The sequence below is a fragment of the Lutra lutra genome, chromosome 2 (genome assembly GCF_902655055.1).
Source record: "Lutra lutra chromosome 2, mLutLut1.2, whole genome shotgun sequence".
Taxonomy (NCBI): domain Eukaryota; kingdom Metazoa; phylum Chordata; class Mammalia; order Carnivora; family Mustelidae; genus Lutra; species Lutra lutra.
Genome location: NC_062279.1, coordinates 57,299,192 through 57,319,173, shown reverse-complemented (window position 1 = coordinate 57,319,173; position 19,982 = coordinate 57,299,192). Strand labels below are relative to the sequence as shown.

At 33.9% G+C, this 19,982-nt stretch overlaps 1 protein-coding gene across 14 annotated transcripts in view; it reads left to right on the top strand.

Moving 5' to 3' along the window:
- The window catches only part of HMBOX1 (homeobox containing 1), a 195,982-nt gene that overhangs the window by 75,388 nt on the left and 100,612 nt on the right, over nt 1-19,982 (top strand). For all 14 annotated transcript variants that reach the window (XM_047717488.1, XM_047717487.1, XM_047717481.1 and 11 more), the window contains exons 2-3: nt 1,096-1,175; nt 11,156-11,632. In XM_047717488.1, the coding sequence (XP_047573444.1) occupies nt 1,153-1,175; nt 11,156-11,632 (500 nt within the window). In that variant the 5' untranslated portion in view covers nt 1,096-1,152. The remainder of the gene's footprint in view (nt 1-1,095; nt 1,176-11,155; nt 11,633-19,982) is intronic.

Below are 19,982 nucleotides of genomic sequence, written 5' to 3'. Positions count from 1 at the left end.
CTTTACCCTGTACATTTCGCATATATCATTAGTCACTGTTAGATACTTTGGTCTTGCTTAATATAATTCAGTGCTGAATGTGTATTTTAATGTGAGAGTTTTGACATCAACATTTTTAATTTTTGTGTAATTTATAATCTTAACTTTGAATTAATGGAAATTGTTGCTTCTATAGATTATGGTTTGAAACTGCTAATAAGTTCAGTAAGTAATACATGATCTTCAGCTCCTAAGCTGTGAGTAGTAGATTTCATTTTTTTGTTAAAATCTATATCTGAATTGAAAGGGGTCATAGGGTCTGAATGGTGAATAAAGCAGTAGAATACTAATCAGAAGACAGAAGTACTGGACTCACTCTATTATTAACTTACACTGTGCTCAGTAATCTAAAGTAACATGGACACTAATCTCCCTTTTAAATTGGTAATAATAGTCCCTGCTTCTTGATAGCCTGTGAAGTGCTTTCATCACCATTAAAAAAAAAAAGTTTTAACTTCTTGTAGCTCTTTGAAGTAGTTATTGATCATCCCTATTTTATAGATGCAGAAATTAGGACTTAGAGAAATTAAGTTACTCAAGATATTAAGTACTATTATACTTGGAACTAGACCCCAGCATTTACCCCACAATTAAGACTTTTAGCTGTAATCATTTTGTGATGGGTTTTTTTGCTTATAGGGTGCTGCATAAGTGCACTGTTAACTATTATCAAACAGTTTTCTCAAATGTCTCAGTAATATATATATTCCATCACACATTTATATCTTTTTCCCTGGGTGATGTCTGATAACATTAAATACCAGGAGTGTGATTTTATTACTTTTTCCAAGTGAATAATTGTGAAAGCTATCAATTTTTTTTAATCAGCAGTGTGATTTTATTACTTTTTCCAAGTGAATAATTGTGAAAGCTATCAATATTTTTTTATTTTTTAAATTTTGCTTCAAGCCAAGATTTCATCTTAAAAGTACAAGGTAATTTTAAAAACATGGTTAGCTGATGTTGACTGTTAATATCTTTTAGTTATATAGTTAAAATTTTTAATCAACATTTGATTAATGAGTATTTCTGAATTTTTCTGTCTTTATTCTACAGAATGGTTAATAACGCTGATCATCTCTAGGAAGGATATTGATTCACCTCATGTAAAGTATGCTCAGTTCCTTTCCAGTGGTGTAAGTATCTCGTCCATTTCTTAATTTTTATCTTCCCAATTGTTTTTAATACAGTGAAGAAATCATTATGATTACAATCCAAAAAATGACAGCAGGGATTCGTAGAGTTGAAAGAATTTTTTCATAATCATAGTGGAAAGGAATAAATTTTCAAATCTATGAACTTTCTCTTTTACCATTTATTTTCAACTTTGATGTCTGACATTCAGTTCTAACATAAAACTACTAATTATGTCAAACTTATTAATAGGTTAGAAACTTACAACATAGGGGCACCTGGGTGGCTCCGATGGTTAAGCATCTGCTTTCAGCTGAGGTCATGATCCCAGGATCCTGGGATGAGCCCAATTGAGCCCGAGTCAGGCTCTCCGCTCAGTGGGGAGTCTGCTTCTCCCTCTGCTTGCCCATCCTCCTATCTCTGCTCATGCTCACTCTCTTTCTTTCTCATATGGAATAAATAAAATCTTTTTTTTTTAAATTTTTTATTTTTTCAGCATAACAGTATTCATTATTTTTGCACCACACCCAGTGCTCCATGCAATCCATGCCCTCTACAATACCCACCACCTGGTGCCCCCAACCTCCCACCCCCCACCCCTTCAAAATTCTCAGATCGTTTTTCAGAGTCCATAGTCTCTCATGGTTCACCTCCCCTTCCAATTTCCCTCAACTCCTTTCTCCTCTCCATCTCCCCTTGTCCTCCATGCTATTTGTTATGCTCCACAAATAAGTGAAACCATATGATAATTGACTCTCTCTGCTTGACTTATTTCACTCAGCATAGTTTATAAAGCTGTAAAAAAAAAAAAAAAAAAAAAAAAAAAGAAAGGATGAATACTCAAGTTTTGTAGCAACATGGACGGGACTGGAAGAGATTATGCTGAGTGAAATAAAATCTTTAAAAAAAAAAGAAGCTTCTAAAAAAAAAAAAAGAAAGAAAGAAAAAAAAAGAAAAAAAAAAGAAAAAAGAAGCTTATAGAATAGATGGCTAGCTACTGTTAGATTCCTTGTGACAGGCAGAATATTAGAAGCATGTTACCCTAACCCTGCCTTTGTGTGCAAACTCCTAAGCACCTTGGCCATTTTCCTTTACCTCCTGGATATAATAATGTAGTTAAGCCTATTAGCTAATGTCATTGGTAGCCTTTCTTTGGAGTCAGGCAAAAAATACAAATGGAGATGGTGGTATTATGTTGAGAGTTTTTTGTGCTAGGATATGAACTGTAACCACTATTTCGTATTAAATAGGCCCCTGAATAAAAGTATTCCAGGAATTTCAGATATTAGAGAAGATAAAGTATCTATTAGCTCATTAAGTGCATCTTTAGAGTCTAATGCAGAGTGCCTTTAGCATAAGTATTTTCTAAAATTTGGTGCTATGTTTCGATTAAATTTCTTCCATTTTGTTTGACAGTTCTATAATCCAGTAAGTAGACATTAACATAGATTTTCTTTATTATCTGGGTTTTTCATTAAAGTCTTTTTCTCTTTCAAAAAAAAAATTTTTTTTTTTTCCTCTCTCACTGACTATCATATATCAGAAAGTCTCTGAAATTAGCCCCAGGTAATGTGAACTGTAGCCGGAGTTTCTACTAAATAGCTATATCCTTGGGAAATGGCAAGGCACTGCATGCTTTGGGCCTAAATAGCTATATCCTTGGGAAATGGCAAGGCACTGCATGCTTTGGGCCTTAGTTTCCCTTTTTTTTTTTTTTTTTTTTTTAATGATGCACTTGCTAGTGGCTGTTTTTAATAGCCATTAGAAAATAAGCGTCATGAGGCCAGGAGTTTTTGTCTGGCCTTGTTACACCCTTTTTTTCCAAGTACATGGTCTGACACATAGGGTATATTCAGTAAATGTTAGTTGAATGAATGACTTTTTCTCAAAATGGTGTCCAGTTTTCTGATTGCACACCTACTTTATATTTCCCTGTATAAACTTGCATATTTTGACTTGGATTTTTTTTTCCTTGAACATGTGTAAGGTGGCTACAAGAAGAAAATTTCAGTCTTCATCAGTGTTAATTTAAAAATAACTGTTATAAAGTGTGATTGGCACATTGGAATATAATCTCATTTTTCTCAAAGTCTTTTTATTATGAAAAGAACATCTTATATTGTCGTTTGTAGTCATAACCTCTATTCTTTTGTTTTAGTCAGTTCTCCTATTGGTTTGAATTACAGAATCATCTTAATCATACTGTTGAGCTCAGTCCCCAGTAAATCTTCATTTCTTACTTATTCTCACTTCTTATCATTTTTAAGCTTTAAGACTCCCACTCCTTTGTTGGTAATAATAATTGTGAAAGAGGTTAATGTGCCATAAATAGTAAGAAGAGCCCGAGTACATCTTTAGTTGATGAATATTATGATTAACTCTAGAATGCGTTAAATCATTATGCAGTAAATACCAAGTATGTGAAACAAAACTAACTTATGAGTAGGTCGTATTTTGCCTAGTCATTCTAGATAAAAAGATAGCAAAGAGAATCAAGCTGAAGAAAATGCTAAACACAGTTATTTTAATAAGATCTTTGTAACTATTAATGTTTTACAAGTAAGGTAGTAATGTCATTTTTGCACAGGTAATTTAAAGATTAATTATATGTAAATGCTTTAACCTTCTTTGCTCTATATGTTTGTAAAATTTAGTTTAAGTAAGTGTTCTGGACCAGATGCCGATCTAAGAAGGGTTTAGGTACAAATCCAAGTAGGGATAAAATTGATTATAAAATAGGTTTACTATTATGGTCTGATAGTATGGTCTTTTGGAATATCAGTTTATGAACTGAGCCATAATTCCTGAATTTAATTGTTCTTTTATGCTTTAAACATTGGCTGTGTTATTGCAGTGTCAAAATTCTTCTCACATCATTTTCAATTATTGTTGGCCTGAGTCTGCATTCAGATTAGTGATTTAAAGTGAAAGATGTTCTTTATCCTGTGAACAGTTCTTGTGCTATATAAGAAAATTAATTCAGTTTTTACATGTTATCTTTTTCTGTTATAAAAGAATTGCTGGTATCATGGACTTAGATGACCTTTGTATGTCATTTACTGCCATAATTTCAGGATTACATGCTTAAACTAGGTAAGTTATGAAAAACAAAGTGTAGAAATGAGAGGTTGTACCTTTGTTTATGTTAATGCACATAGAGATACTATTCTTGATATCCAAGAAAACTTCTAATCTTGATATTTTCTCAGTGAAATATAGTACATTCAACATCATATGCATGATTTGATCCTGGTCATTATGCCATTATCATTCTACTCTGTAGTGATCATACATTCCAACTTAGCAATTGTAGATCTTTTTACATTAGATATATCTTTGTACTAGGGACCTCTCTTGGTGCAAGGCACAAACATCCAGTTTAAACAAGTGTAGCATAAGGGGAAATTTATGCTCTTACATAGCAAGAAGGACAGAGATGTGGCACGGACTCAGGAATTATTAGAACAGAGTATGAACACTGCAGAGCTTTCTCCTTTGTTTGATTGTTTTTGCTTTCTCCTTTGTTCTGCATTTCCTACCATGTCTGCTTTATTCTCCTAAAAAGTCACTTCTTTCACATGGTGAGGAACCTGTCAGACTAATAACTTTCTGCAACTGAGCACGGTTATAGTGACTATCCATTTTCCTCCTGATCTAACCTAAATATTTTAAGGAGGGCAAGGCTTAGCTTCCTTGTCTACCCATCCTTTTGGCCAGGAGGTGGGGTATTACTAGTGGCAATACCAAGAACATAGAGTTGGAAACAGTGAGACACTCTAGGCAGAAAAAATCATACATATGTTCTGTTATCTCCTTTTAGGACTTTTGAAATAAAAGTGTTTCCCAAGGTGAATCTGAAATGACATAAAATACTAACTTGTTCCAGATACTGTGGAATCATTAGTTTTGATAGTTATAATACAAGCTTAGGATGGTACTTTTCAATATCAGGTTAAATTCATATAAAGTTTATTTTAGTTTTATGCTATCAGAGTGCTGCTCCATACGGAAAAAGGCTTAAGGAATTATATACAGGTACTACCTGCTCTGATATAATTGGAGAGGGAAATAAATAAGAAAAAAATCAGCTTTGATTTTTTTTTGTCCATATGATAAAAACAGTTTATGAAGTCTCATTTAAACTAAGGTCAGTTTATGAAGTATTTTGAAAGCATTAAGACTGAAGTTAGCAAAGGACAGATCTACTTTATTCACAAGGGCAAAGAATAATGTTTAGAAACCTCAACTTAATAAGTCAGTAAATTCAGGGGTAAATTATTTCAATTACTAAAGGGATTGGGCAGTTACATTTATTTATTTTTTAATTTTTTTAAAAGATTTTAAAAATTTATTTGAGAGAGTGTGTGTGTCACAAGCAGGGGGAGGGGCAGAGGGAGAGAGGGGAAGGGGACAAGCAGACTAACCCCTGAGCAGGGAGCCCAGTGTGGGGCTTGATCCCGGAACCCTGGGATCATGACGTGAGGCAAAGCTAGACACTTAAGTGACTGAGCCACCCAGGTACCCCTGTTTTTTAATTTCTAATATCAATTCCAGTATAGTTAACATACAGTGTTGTATTAGTTTCATATATATAATATAGTGATTCACCAATTCTATATGCTACTTAGTGTTCATCATGCTGTGTGCTCTTAATCCCCTTCACCTATTTCACCCATCCCTCACCCACCTCCCCTCTGGCAGTTTATTCTCTATAGTTGAGTCTGTTTTTCTGTTTGTCTCTTTTGTTCTTTGTGCATTTGTTTTGTTCCTTAAATTCCACATGAGTGAAATTATGGTATTTTTCTTTCTCTGACTTTTTTCACTTAGCGTTATACTCTAGTTCTGTCGATGTGGTTGCAAATGGCAAGATTTCTTTTTTTTTTTTTTTAAGATTTTTATTTATTTATTTGACAGACAGAGATCACAAGTTGGCAGAGAGGCAGGCAGAGAGAGAGAGGAAGGGAAACAGGCTCCCCGCTGAGCAGAGAGCCTGACGCGGGGCTCGATCCCAGGACCCCAGGATCACGACCCGAGCCGAAGGCAGCGGTCTTAACCCACTGAGCCACCCAGGCGCCCTGAGATTTCATTATTTTTATCACTAATATTCCTCTTTCTCTCTCTCTCTCTCTCTCTCTATATATATATATATATACACACACACACATACCACATCTTCTCTATCTACTCATCTAACAGTGGACGCTTGGGCTGCTTCCATAATTTGACTATTGTAAATAATGCTGCAGTAAACATAGGGCTACATCTATCTTTTGGAATTAGTGTTTTCATTTTCTTTGGGTAAATACCCAGTAGTGGAATTACTGAATTATAGGGTAGTTTTATTTTTAATTTTTTGAGGAGCCTCCATACTATTTTCCACTGTGGCTGCACCAGTTTGCATTCTCACCAGTGGTGCACACAGATTCCTTTTTCTCCACATCCTCACCAATACTTCTTGTTTCTTGTATTTTTGATGTTAGCCATTCTTATAGGTGTGAAGTGACATCTCATTATAGTTTTGATTTGCATTTCCATGGTGATGAGTGATGTGGAACATCTTTTCATGTGTCTGTTGGCCATCTGTATGTCTTCTTTAGAAAAATGTATGTTCAAGTCCTCTGCCCATGTTTAAATTGGATTATTTGGGGGTTTTGTTATTAAGTTGTGTAAATTATTTATATATTTTGGATACTGACCCTTTATGGGGTATATCATTTGCAAATCTCTTCTCCTATTTAGTAAGTTATCTTTTAGTTTTGTTTCTTTTGCTGTGCAGAAGCTTTTTATTTTGATGTTGTCCCAATTGTTTATTTTTGCTTTTGTTTCCTCTAACTTAGGAGATACATCCAGAAAGATGTTGTTATGGCCAATGTCAGAGACACTACTGTCTGTGCTCTCTTCCACGACTTTTATGGTTTCAGGTCTCACATTTAGGTCCTTAATCCATTTTGAGTTTACTTTTGTGTATGGTATAAGAAAGTGGTCCAGTTTCACTCTTTTGCATGTAAAGTTGTTCATTTTTCCCAACACCCTTTGTTGAAGTGATTTTTTTTCCTATTGCATATTCTTGTCTTCTTTGTCAAAGATTAATTAACCACGTAATCATGGGTTTATTTCTGGGCTTTCTATTCTGCTCTATTGATCTCTGTATTTATTTCTGTGCCAGGACTGTACTGTTTTGATTACTGGTGATTTGTAGTGTATCTTGAAGTCTGGGGTTATAATACTTCCAGTTTCATCGCTTCTCGGCCTTTTGGCTAAGATCAAGTATAATACTTCCAGTTTGGTTCTTGTTTTTCAAGATTGTTTTGGCTATTTGAGTCTTTTGTGGTTCCACACAAATTTTAGGATTATTTGCTCTAGTTTTGTGAAAAATGCTGTTAGTGTTTTATTAGTTATTGCATTAAATCTGTAGATTGCTTTGGGCAGTAAGGACATTTTAACAGTGTTGGTTCTCACAATCCATGAGCATGTAATATGTTTCCATTTGTTTTTGTCATTTAGCATCTGCTTTTAAAGAGAAGTTCCTAGGATTTGGATTTAGTATATTACTAAGCACTGACAGAGCAGACAAATGGCTCAAGATTGTAACAGAAACTAAAATATTAAGTGTCTCTTATAAGCCCCTTGGAAAATGTTCACATAGCTTTTACAACAAACTTTATTTAAGCCTAAGATACCTCCTAAAAAACGCACAAATCAGTAGTCAGTGCTTGGTGGATGTTCACAATGAATATACCAGTGTAATATAACTAACATAGAACATGGAACATTACCAGCACTGCATAGCATTTTAATAATAGATCATTTATGTTAAGCCAGGTGTATTGTTCTTTTGAAATGGGTCAGGAGAAAAAAATAAATGAGTTACTCTGGTTGCAGTTTTCTCTTCTCCCCCAACTAGATGACATATTAGGGAGGGAGATATATTAAGCTAACAAGTAGTAAAGTATAATTATAATAGGCAAAGAATTTAAAGATTTATTTATTAGTTTGAGTTAGAGTACGAGTTCATGTGCTGAGAGAGGGGCAGAGGGAGAGAATCTTCAAGCAGATTCCTCGTTGAACTGGGAGACTGACATGGGACTTAACCCCACAACCCATGAGATCATGACCTGAGCCAAAACCAAGAGTTGGATGTTTAACTGACTGAGCCATCCTCGTGCCCCATAGTCAAAACATTTAGAATAGCTAATGACTGGAAACAGTCCATGTGTCTAAAATAGGAGGAATAAACAAACATGTAGTATATTCCTATAATGAAGTAGTAATAAAATGGAACAAACTACAGATACACACTACATCGGACGTGAATCTCAAAAACTTTATCCTGAGTGAAAAGAGTACATAGAAATTCCCTTTATATAAATTTTTAGAACAGGGAAAACTAATCTGCGGTGGGAAAAATCTGAGCAGGGTTCCTTGTGAGAGAAGGGGCCAAGGATTAAATGGGAACAGGACACTTCTTGGGATGGTAGTAATATTCTGTATCTTCATAGGCATTTTCACAAGTTATATATTTCTTTTTTACAGCATGTACTTCTCAAAACTCATAGAATGGTAAACATAAGATTTGTGTATTTTCTTTTATGTAAATTTCACCTCAAAAGAAAAAACCTACAAATACTGAGTTCTAGTTAATAAAATGCATGTGGAAGTGTTTAGGAGGGAGTATACAGATGTCTGCACCTGATTTTAAAATGCATAAAAATAAGATGAATATAGGTATGGATACATAAGGGAAGGGGTAGTTAACGTTATAAAGCAAGTAAAATGTTAACAGTAAAATATAGTATGTGACTGTTGACTGCAAATTTCTTTTAGTTTTTGTGTATGTTTAATGTTTTTCATTATAAAATGTTGGAGGAAAAAAACCCAGGCAATCAAGAAAGAATGTAAAAATCATGAAAATAGGACTTGTATCATGGATAGCCTGTCACAGTGAGTATTGGAAGAAAGGAGAAGATGTGACCTATGACCACAAATGGCTTGCAACATGTTATTTGTGGCCCGCAAAATGTGTTTGTTTTTATTTTTAATTAGCCTGTCTCTACAAGTGGAGATTTCACATAAAAATTCTAAATTTTTGCCTGCTCATTTTTAGAAGGATTTGAAAGGCAACACAATCAGTGGAGTAGAATAGACAATCCAAAGGTAGATAGAGATTTGTGTGAAAATTCTGTATATGAAAAAGGTTGTATTTCAGATTAGAGGAGAAGAGATGTATTACTCAGTAAAGCCACCTATGCAATTTTTGGAAAAATTTAAAGCCCGAATCCTTTCACACTCATTAAGTAAATATAAATTCCAGATGGAGCAAAGATTTAAATTTAAAAAACCTATTTCTAGGACCTCAAGTCCATCAGTAGAGTGATTTTATCCAAGTGGTTTTAACTGGAGACTTAAAAGAGTTCAATAGCCTATATCCCAAATCATAGATTCCAGTAAGTCCTGCTATATGTTGGAAAACAGAATAATATATGCTTTTGTAGTCAGTAAGATCTAGGTTTAAATCTTTTTTCTACTCTAAATCAGATTTTTTGCAAGGTACAGAACCACTCAGACTTCGTTTCCTCAATGATCAGTCAACTAATATGTGTTTTAAAAGTCTGCCATAAGGAGTTGTGAGGATCAGATAAAATTACATTCTATGAAACTCTTGCCTAATGCCTGCCTAGAAGTGAATGGTCAGTAAATTTTTAGTATAGAGGGTTGAAGAAACAGACTTTGAACAGCTGTGGGGAACTGACCCAGAACTGATGTTTACATGTAAAGGATGAGAAAATTCCTTCCATTAGGAAACATTTATTAAGAACTTACTGTATGCCATGCATCCTTTTGGCACTTGAACTATAAAAATAAAAATCTTTTAAAAAAATCTTAAATTAGGAAAGTCAGGTTTTATAAGAAAGGAATTCAAATAGTGAGAATTTTTAAATTTGATAATTTACTTAAAATTGTTATAACGCTGACATTTTCTGGCATGCTAGTTTCTTGTGTTAAAGGAAACATGATATAGAAGGAATTTCCCAAGAAAAATGAATAGTTTGGCTACAACCATGAAAGATCCATTTCTCAGGATAGCTATTAAGAGAGAATGCATTACAGAGATGAGATACTAAATGAAATTGCTAAGTGGTGGATGAAATGGTACTTAGTAAGTTTTTTTATGTACCTTCTTTTCCATTTAAATATTTTTGCTGGTTATTAGTATTTGCCTGGGCTTACCTTACGAAGTCATTTGTTTATAGTAAATGAAGATAACAGACTTCTTAGGTTAGTTTTGCTGATATTTAGTAAAACAAGATAATATAAACTGCTTTTGCAACAATTTTTCATTAATGGTACTCTACTGTAATGAATTTGAGATGGAAAAGCCACCTATGATAATCATAATTAGGCTAGGATTAAAAGTGTATGTATCTAATCTGCTGTTTTGGGATTATTGCCATAGCTGAAATTTTGGTTCAGATATTTACCAAATTGAGGAAAGTATAAATTTTATGCCATATGCAATTGGGTTTTGGGGCATCTGGGTGGCTCAGTGGGTTAAGCCTCTGCCTTTGGCTCAGGTCATGATCTCAGGGTCGTGGGATCGAGCCCCGCGTCAGGCTCTGTGCTCAGCAGGGAGCCTGCTTCCACCTCTCTGCCTGCCTCTCTGCCCACTTGTGATCACGCACTCTCTCTCTCGTCAAATAAATAAATAAAATATAAAAAAAAAAAAGAAATTGGGTTTTATGTTACACCTAATGTCCGTCTGCTAATAAACTCAGTAACTATATCAGTTTGCCATGACAAAAACATTTTAGCATGGAGTGATAATAACTGTTATTATAATTACTAATTAATTAATAACGTGTTAATCATTTTCAGTAAAGAAATTGATGTAGAAATATTTTGCATCTTCTCCTGAGCATTCTCTATAATTCTCTCTTTGATACATGCTGTAAATAAAAGGTTTTGTTTTGTTTTGTTTTTTTAGTTTGCTGGAAACCATGTCTCACTATACAGATGAACCCAGATTTACCATAGAGCAGATAGATCTGCTTCAACGCCTTCGGCGTACTGGAATGACTAAGCATGAAATTCTCCATGCCTTGGAAACTTTGGACCGTCTTGATCAAGAGCATAGTGACAAGTTTGGAAGAAGGTCCAGCTATGGAGGAAGTTCTTATGGGAATAGTACCAACAATGTTCCAGCATCTTCCTCCACAGCTACAGCTTCCACACAGACCCAGCATTCTGGAATGTCCCCATCTCCTAGCAACAGTTATGATACCTCCCCACAGCCTTGCACTACCAATCAAAATGGGAGGGAGAATAACGAGCGGTTATCCACATCCAATGGGAAGATGTCACCCACTCGATACCATGCAAACAGCATGGGTCAGAGGTCATACAGTTTTGAAGCCTCAGAAGAGGACCTAGATGTAGATGATAAAGTGGAGGAATTAATGAGGTTAGTTCTTTTGCTTACTTAGAGTCCCCAAAATGTGTGTGTTCTTAGATTGGTTTTGAGTAATATACTGTATTTCAGCTACTTACCCGTAAGAACTATGATTTCCTCTTCCTCCTGCTGGAGGTGAAAGAAAATATTTTCAAGTTTTATGATTTTAATTCAAATTTTGTCTTCTCTACCATAGCCCTTTCTCTTTGCTGCCTGATAAGCCTTCTCCATTCTGTTTATCAAAGCAGAAGTTAACCTTCTCTTTATAGTACTAATTGCTAACATCTGAATTTCCTGAATTGCTAACACATTCCAGTCCTTAGAGTTTTGAGAGAAAAGATGATTTTACCATGATACAGAATGTGTACAGTTTTTCACTCTAACATACCACAATAAAGTAATTATGAACACCTATTATATAAGAAGTTGTGTTCTTTGGAAGAAAAATAAACATGGTTTCTATCCCTAAGAAGCTAAAGTTCTAATTTAATAGATACCATATATATATACATATATATACACATACACAGAGTTCTAATTCAATATATGCCATACACACACACAAACACACACACACACACATATGTATGTATATATATTATGTATTACAAGGTAATGTAAGCCTTTGTTATTTTAAACACTGAGGAAAGAAGTCCACTTTCAAAAGAGGTAATTAGGAGAGGCTTCACACTGGACCTGGAACACTGTGAGGCCAGTAAGCTTGTGTTTTATTTGAATGTTGTGTTTCCAGGATCTAGAATTGTCCTTGGCACATGGTAAGGGTTTAATATGTTAAGTGAATGGATGAATTTGAGCTAAATCTAAAAGGATAGCTTTCGTTTTGAAATATAGGAACTTTATTTAAAGTTAAAGGAATAGTAAACGGTAGAGAAGGCAAGGCATGTTCAGTTTTATAAAGGTTGCATGAGCTCTAGACTATGGTAATAAGAATATTATTTTAGGATGCAGTACAGGTTTGGGAAGATTTGTGTTCCACACAAGTAGCTTATGTTTAATTTGTTTGGAATTAAGGATTTTTTACAGGTCTGTAGGAATAGACATCATAAAACTATTGTTTTCAATAGACTATCACTACTGTAGTAGGAGGAAAGCCTGCAGATAGATTAGTAACGGTAGCTAAAGAAGTTGTAACACAAATTTGTTAAAATAAAGTTAAAACCTGTATTGTTGAGTTATAGTTCTTCCTAAGGCTTTTAAGACTGAAGGCGGTATAATGGTGACTTAATATTGCGTATGGAAGATCTATTCTCTAGTTCCACAGTGGTAAACTCTTTTAAGTAAACTGTCCCGAATTTATTTTTAGGGTAGCACTGCCTTGTATGGAATTGTGAACTAAATGGACTCTTCCATCTAGATTCCAATGTAATTCCTGTAATGAATGGTTTCATAGAGCAGCCATAGAACCCTGTTATTTAAACATTTAAAACTTAAAATGTAAGAGATTAATTTGGTTTTGAATTCATTTTCACTTGTTAAGACAGCTGGCCAAAGTTAACATGAATTTAACATGTGTATCATTGTCATGATTGAGAGGGAGAACCATTGCGTCAAGTAGAAGTTACTTAAGTCATTGAAATATAACAAGGTTAGCTTTTAATTATCCTGAGTAGAGAGGATATCAATAATAAAATTTATATTGTTGCTGTCATTGGTCAGTTTTAATAAGCTTTTAATATAACAATTAATTCCCAAATGTGTATTAGACTACCACAAAATTTGGGGAAACTTTTTTGTTAACAAAAGGCTCTGAATATTGGCCAAGGTCTAAAACTTGACTACAAGGGTCTAAAAACTTAACTGTTCGCTCTTACATTGGCTTACTGTTATAATACAACTGTGTTCTCAAAATAGAAAACCTATTTAGCAGTGACTAGGATTTGTAGTTAAATCCCACTATTAACACACATTCAAGTTTTATCATTAAAAATATGTATGTTTTTGCATTGAATTTACTGCCACTTATTGCATAGTTGCAATACTTTTATCTTTACCCTATTCTTTGCTTCTTTCTATGAACTGCTACTTTGGTTCTGTAATCATCTAAGGGTCTCATTGAACCTTCTGGCTCTCTGTAGTTCTCTGCCATTGTGTCCTCACCCACACCTGCACTCCTCCTTTATGCCCACCTCTTATTTTTCTCAAGTTTGCAAGTAATAATGATCCTTAGGTCAAAGGGAGAGGTTTATTGCATGGTTGTTCTCACTTTAATCATTATAGCCATGCTGTGTATGAGGTACAGTGGAGAAATTGAGATTCATTAAATTTGAATAAGTAGCCCAAGAAAATTTAAAGTGGTAGAGCCTGAATTCTAACCCATGTCTTTATTACCATGTCTGTGGTATCTGTTGCCTCTGTAAATAAGTTTTTCATGTCTGTAGATTTCAGTAAGATTTTAAGAACAGTGGATGATGTAACACAAGTGGAAGTTGTGAATGACTTAATGGGATGCTCCTCCCTCCCTCTACCCACCCCCATGATATTTGCCACTTCAGATCAGTTACTAACCAGATGAATTTTTATTTGGTAGAATGTTAGAGCAATTTTTGAGCAGTGAATCTTTCTGAGTATCCTGTGCCACATAGGGCTGTACTGCCCTTGCTAATCACTCAACACTATGAAATTGTAGTGGATTAGATTTGGTGGGCTCTTAAGTGGCGAGAATGGGTATCTAAATGCCTTCCTGCCTCCTTTTCTAGATAATCATATATAATTCACATCTTGCATGCTTACATTTCCCAACCTCTGTAACACTCAGTCATAAGTGTTTTTCAAATCACATAACCCATTGAGTTCATAAACTTAACACCTAAAAATTTCAAGGTACACAAAGGAAATTTTTTGTAGAAATTAACTTTTAACTGTATACCTGATAAACTTGGTAAGAAAGAATCAGAAAGAAAGAAACTGCTACTTTTCCCACTTTTTAATTGATTGGGGTAAAAAAAAAAACAACCTAGAGTTCTCAACAATTTATTGACTATATAACATTTTAGGAAGGACTGTAAAGTGAAAAGCTAGAATGAAAAACCCATGTACATACTAGTATTTTTAAATTGCATCTATTAACATATATATTTATATGTCAGTATATATATGTATACATTTGTTAATATAGTGTAGATCTGTTCTTTCATATATATATTATAAAATAACAATTGAAATGAGACTTATCAAGAATTCATAAACAATGCCATATATTAAGTTGTTATTCTTAACTACCCATGTACTGAATTTTATGACTGTGTTTGTATTTTATATATAAGATGCAGGACTTTATTCCAAGTGCTCAACTGTATCCCTAACAATAGGCGATTTAGGATATTTATTTCCTAAATTCAGTTACTATGTTGTGTATACATTAGAGTAGCTTTCCTTTTAAAGTTATCTTTAAAAAATTTTAATTATGCTTTATCTCCCTGTAGAAATCAAAGGGAGGAGATTCTTATTCAAAAGTTAAAGAATTTGTATGTAATTGTATTTTCCCATCTGTGATATAGTCTGTCCTTGTAGGTATTGCTCCATCTCTGGAAGTCATTGAGATAGATGGCTACTTTAAGGAGTCCTAAAGAATGTGTAGTATATATCAACTGAGAGAATATGGAAGATCTTAAAGCATACAACTTTTAAACATGTAGTCTTTAATAGTCTTTGTTACAGAAATGGAAGGATTGCCATTTTGAGCTAGCACAAATAACTTTCCATTCTGATTTGGGAAGCTTAAACATATTTGAGATTAAGAATTTAGAGCTATTTTATAAATTATCTAGATCAGGTTTGCCATTTTACAACCTTTTATCTTCAATTTCAAATTTGTTCATTCATTGAACAAATTAAGCTCTATTATATGCAAACCTCCTGATGAATAAGACACAGTCTTTGTGCTGAAAGACTTCACAGGCTAGTAGGAGCGATAAGACCAGATCAGGAATAACTATAATATAGAATAGCATGTAACATATTAGCATGTGCGTAGTATAATTGAAATGATAAAGTTAGCTGTTGGAAGAAAGAGATCTTTTTTAGCTGTGAGGATCAGGGAGAACTTCTCTGACTAGATGACAGTTATATTGTATCTTAAAGGGTGATTTCTACAAAGAGGCATTACTGATTAATTCATTTGGATGTTAAGAAAGGTCTGTAGATAACAATGGAAAGTTTAGCAAGTTATAAAATTAATGGTAGTGGAGGGTGGAAAGGAAGAATTTATTCTCATGTGGAAAGCACCCAGATAGAAGAATTCAGTGTGACTGTGATTTGGAAAAGGTGGTAGGAGGAGATGACATAGATTTGAAGTGGTTTGATGCGAGTAGACTGGTAGCACATCTTGGAAGTAAGCTTTGGAGTCAAAGAAAAATCAACTTGTGTTTCACTCTAATTTCTTAAGACTTGAGGAATACAAATGAGGAATGTGAATTTTTTTTTTTTTTTTAGGAATGTGAAATTTTATAAGTGAATTGTGATGAGTGCTGGGTGATTAAAATAAAAACTTGAAAAAATCAGTTCTCAAAAAAAGAAGTGAAAAAAAGGGATTCGTTTTTTAAAGAGGATGAAAATTTTCAAACAAAGGGAGAAAGCAAGCAGTAGGAGAGTATATGAAAATTAAATATGGAGTAAACGAATGAGTTTTCACACCAAGAAACTGGTCATTTCACAGAGTTGCTATGTGGACAGTAGGAGAGGCAGCTTGTTAAGACTAAATAAGGGGGGATATTTGAGAGTTTAAAGAACAACTTAACCTATAGATTGGAGATCTTTGAAATACACAAGAGAATTGGACACAAGTGAAAGTTGAATACTATTACTATTTTGAAAATGCAGTTTCCCCCCACTATCTGAAAGCTTGAGTTATGCCACTTCACTTTTAGGAAAGAGCTCCATTAGTACCTGTTTTCACTAACTGAAAGGAATGAAGGGGATTTTTACTTTTACAAAAAAAAAAAAAAAAATGCTGTTACCATACTAATGTAGGTCTTTTATAAAAGCAGAGAGTGGCATAATGCAAACTTTTAGAAAACAGGGGATACCTGTACCTAGTGAAAATAACTAGACCAGGGCACCTAGGTGGTTCAGTGGGTTAAGCTGCTGCCTTCAGCTCAGGTCACGATCTCAGGGTTCTAAGATCAAGCCCCACATCTGGCTCTCTGCTCAGCAGGGAGGCTGCTCCCCCCTCTCTCTCTCTGCCTGCCTCTCTGCCTACTTGTGATCTCTCTCTGTGTCAAATAAATAAATAAAATCTTTTTTTAAAAAAAAGAAAATAACTAGATGACACATTACTGCTTGTGTCTAAATTGACTTCATGGAAATCTTTCCATGGTGCCTTAAAGTACCTCATGCAGATATTTACTTCAGTCATAGGTAGTTACAGCAGATCATTTGTTTCTTCTTTACCTGAGATTCTTTCTGGTGTTTTATAAAATAATAATCATTGTTTATTGAATGCTTTTACAGTTTCAAAAATTTTTACATTGAAGAATTTTTTATTTCATATATTATACACATATACATATACACACATTTAATACTATATTTCATTTAAATTTAATTTCAGTGTGTGGAGAAAAATTTCAAGAGTCTTGTGATGAGGGTTTCAGTATTCTCATTTTACTAGATGATGAAACCAGGGTCCAGCTATATTAAATGACTTGCCCAAGCATAACCTTATTTTTTAAGTCTTGAGTTTTTCTTAGATTTGAAAAAGCTTCTCTCTGGTGAAACAGTTGACAAAAGAGGTTTTGTTACTATTTTTTTTTTAACTCATTGTGGGTACTTACAAACTTGCCAAGTAAATCTAAAAATATAGTCTATGAGAGGGTAAGTGAATTGCTGCTGTTTTGCAGACTTTTTGAAGTTCCTTCTGTCTTACTGCAGTCCTTGATAATATCGTACTGCAAGGCTGTGACTAATTCACGAACTGGATATTTCCTATTGGAATAATTGAGTGTTATCTTCTCTTTATGATTTAGTGTCTACTCTAGGTGAATTCAATTTAAAATAAATTGATTTAAATTCTAATTTAAATCAGTAGTCAAGAAAATATCATTTAATCATTTTCCCCACAAAAAGCACATTTTTAATTTAACCTAATAAATATTCTCTTTTGTGTATGTGTGTATATGTTAGTCACCATATAGTACGTCATTAGTTTTTGATGTCAGTGTTCCATGATTCACTATTTACGTATGACGCCCAGTGCTCCATGCAATCCATGCCCTCCTTAATACCCATCACTGGGCACACCCATCCCCCCTTCTAAAACCTTCTGTTTGTTTCCCCAAGTCCATAGTCTCCATAGTCTCCCACTCTGATTTCTCTTCCTTCATTTTTCCCTTCTCCTAATATCCTCCATGCTATTCTCTCTTAAACTCACTTTTCACTTTCCTAGATGGATATTCTATATATTTCAATGCAGTACTTTATTTAAAATTTTTCAGATTAATTTTGAAATTATATCAGAAACTAAATGATTTGGTTGTTTTATTTATATAAGGCAAATGAATGTCCTACCACTGCAGTTATCTCTTGCTCAGCTGCTTATTGGTGGGTATTTGCGAGCCATTTGGCCTATACTACCTACCTGTATTTTACTGAGCAGTTTATTTTATTTGACTTTAAAGTGTATTTATTTGTGCCTTTTTCTTTCCGATACACAATTTTTAAATAAAATGAAAATCATATTTTTCAAAGAAATAACTTCAAATATAAACAAATGAAAGTTTTGGAAAGAATCTAGCTAGTATCTAGATCAGAATCTAGATGAGTATGAGAAATTTTAAATATTGGATTAGGCCCCAGACTATTTTCTTTCCCTAGGAGTCTTTTTGACTAGGATTTCCAACCAGTAGATCAGGAATGCACTATAAGAGCTTCAGACTGAAAGTTGTCCCTACTGTTGGTTCTCTTCCCTTTTTCAGAATTCCTGAAAGGGAACTTGGAATCCACCAACAGAATGTATGGCCCCTTTCTCACCAAGGGGCTAAAATACCTGCTTTAAGTCAAATCACAGCTGGTTCTTTTTGAACAGGATCTTTTCTTTCATTGCTTCAAATAATCTTTAAAGAGACTTGAGCTTCTAATAGAAGTTTGTGGTTCATTTACAAAATGATTTGTAAAGATTTCATGATCCCTTTATCTCAGATCAAAGGTCAGCAAACTTTTTCTGGAAAAGACTAGATGGTAAGCATTTTATACTTTGTGGCCAAGAGGCAAAATTGAGGATATAATGCACATACTTACAGCTAAGAGAAAACAAAAAGATCACAAATTTTTGTTGACAAAATTCAATATAGAATATTAGTAATTAGAAATAGTTTTTCAAATACAGGTCTACCAATGAGAAGAATGGAATTTTTGGTGGGGAGGACATGATACTTTGCTTAATTCATGTTCAAAGTTAGTGTTCTCTGTCACCAAGTAATGATTGTAAGTGTTCATCTATGAAAACCATTCTTAGCTCATAGGTTGTGTAAAAACAGATGGGAGACCAGATTTAGCCATAGTTTGCTGACCCTATATGAGATTATAAATTACTGCTCTTCTATGTTGCTTTTGAGCTTGATGAAAAATCAGTGCTTTACTTATGTAATCCTTTTGGACATAAAGCATTCAAAGAGAAATTGGTTGGCTTTAAGGGTTTCAGTATAAGTTTTACTTTATTATTCTGATGGGGAAATAGAAGTATTGCCTCTCATTGTTATTCTAGTGAATGTCTAGTCTTTTGAGAATTTGTTGTTTTCTGGTGGAGGAAAAGTTAGGTCCATAATATGTAATCTCTAGGACATAGTATAACATAATTTTAAGTGTTCTAGATATTACATATAATAGGAAATGGATAAATAGCTTTTTTATATTTAAAAAATTCTATATTCACCTCATCCCACTTAATTTTTTTTTTTGGCTTAACAGGAAAAAGAAGGCAAATTAAATTTCCTAAAATGGCTAATATTTTAGCAGTTGTAAGAATGATGATGATTTCTGTTCCTTTAACAAAGGTTTTAAAATGACTGAACATGATATTTATGCAGTTGTGTAGTTAACACGCAAGCTCACAAGCTACTCACAACTGATTTTTGTTGTTGTTGTTGTTGTTTTATTTTTCTAGGGCTTCTGTCTGTGTAAGGTATATTCATTCCTCAGTAATGAAACTTAGTATATACCATATGGCAGCCTTGTTCCTAATGTGAATTATACACAGCATGCGATTAACCATCCTCTGGTATGAGACTTATATCTCCTGTGGCATTCACTAATGCGTCTGTCTGATGGTGTGATGTTTTAGGACTTGAATATTTGGTGTTTCTTGGTTTGTTTTAATTTCGTATTTTCACACAAGCTTGGTCTGTTT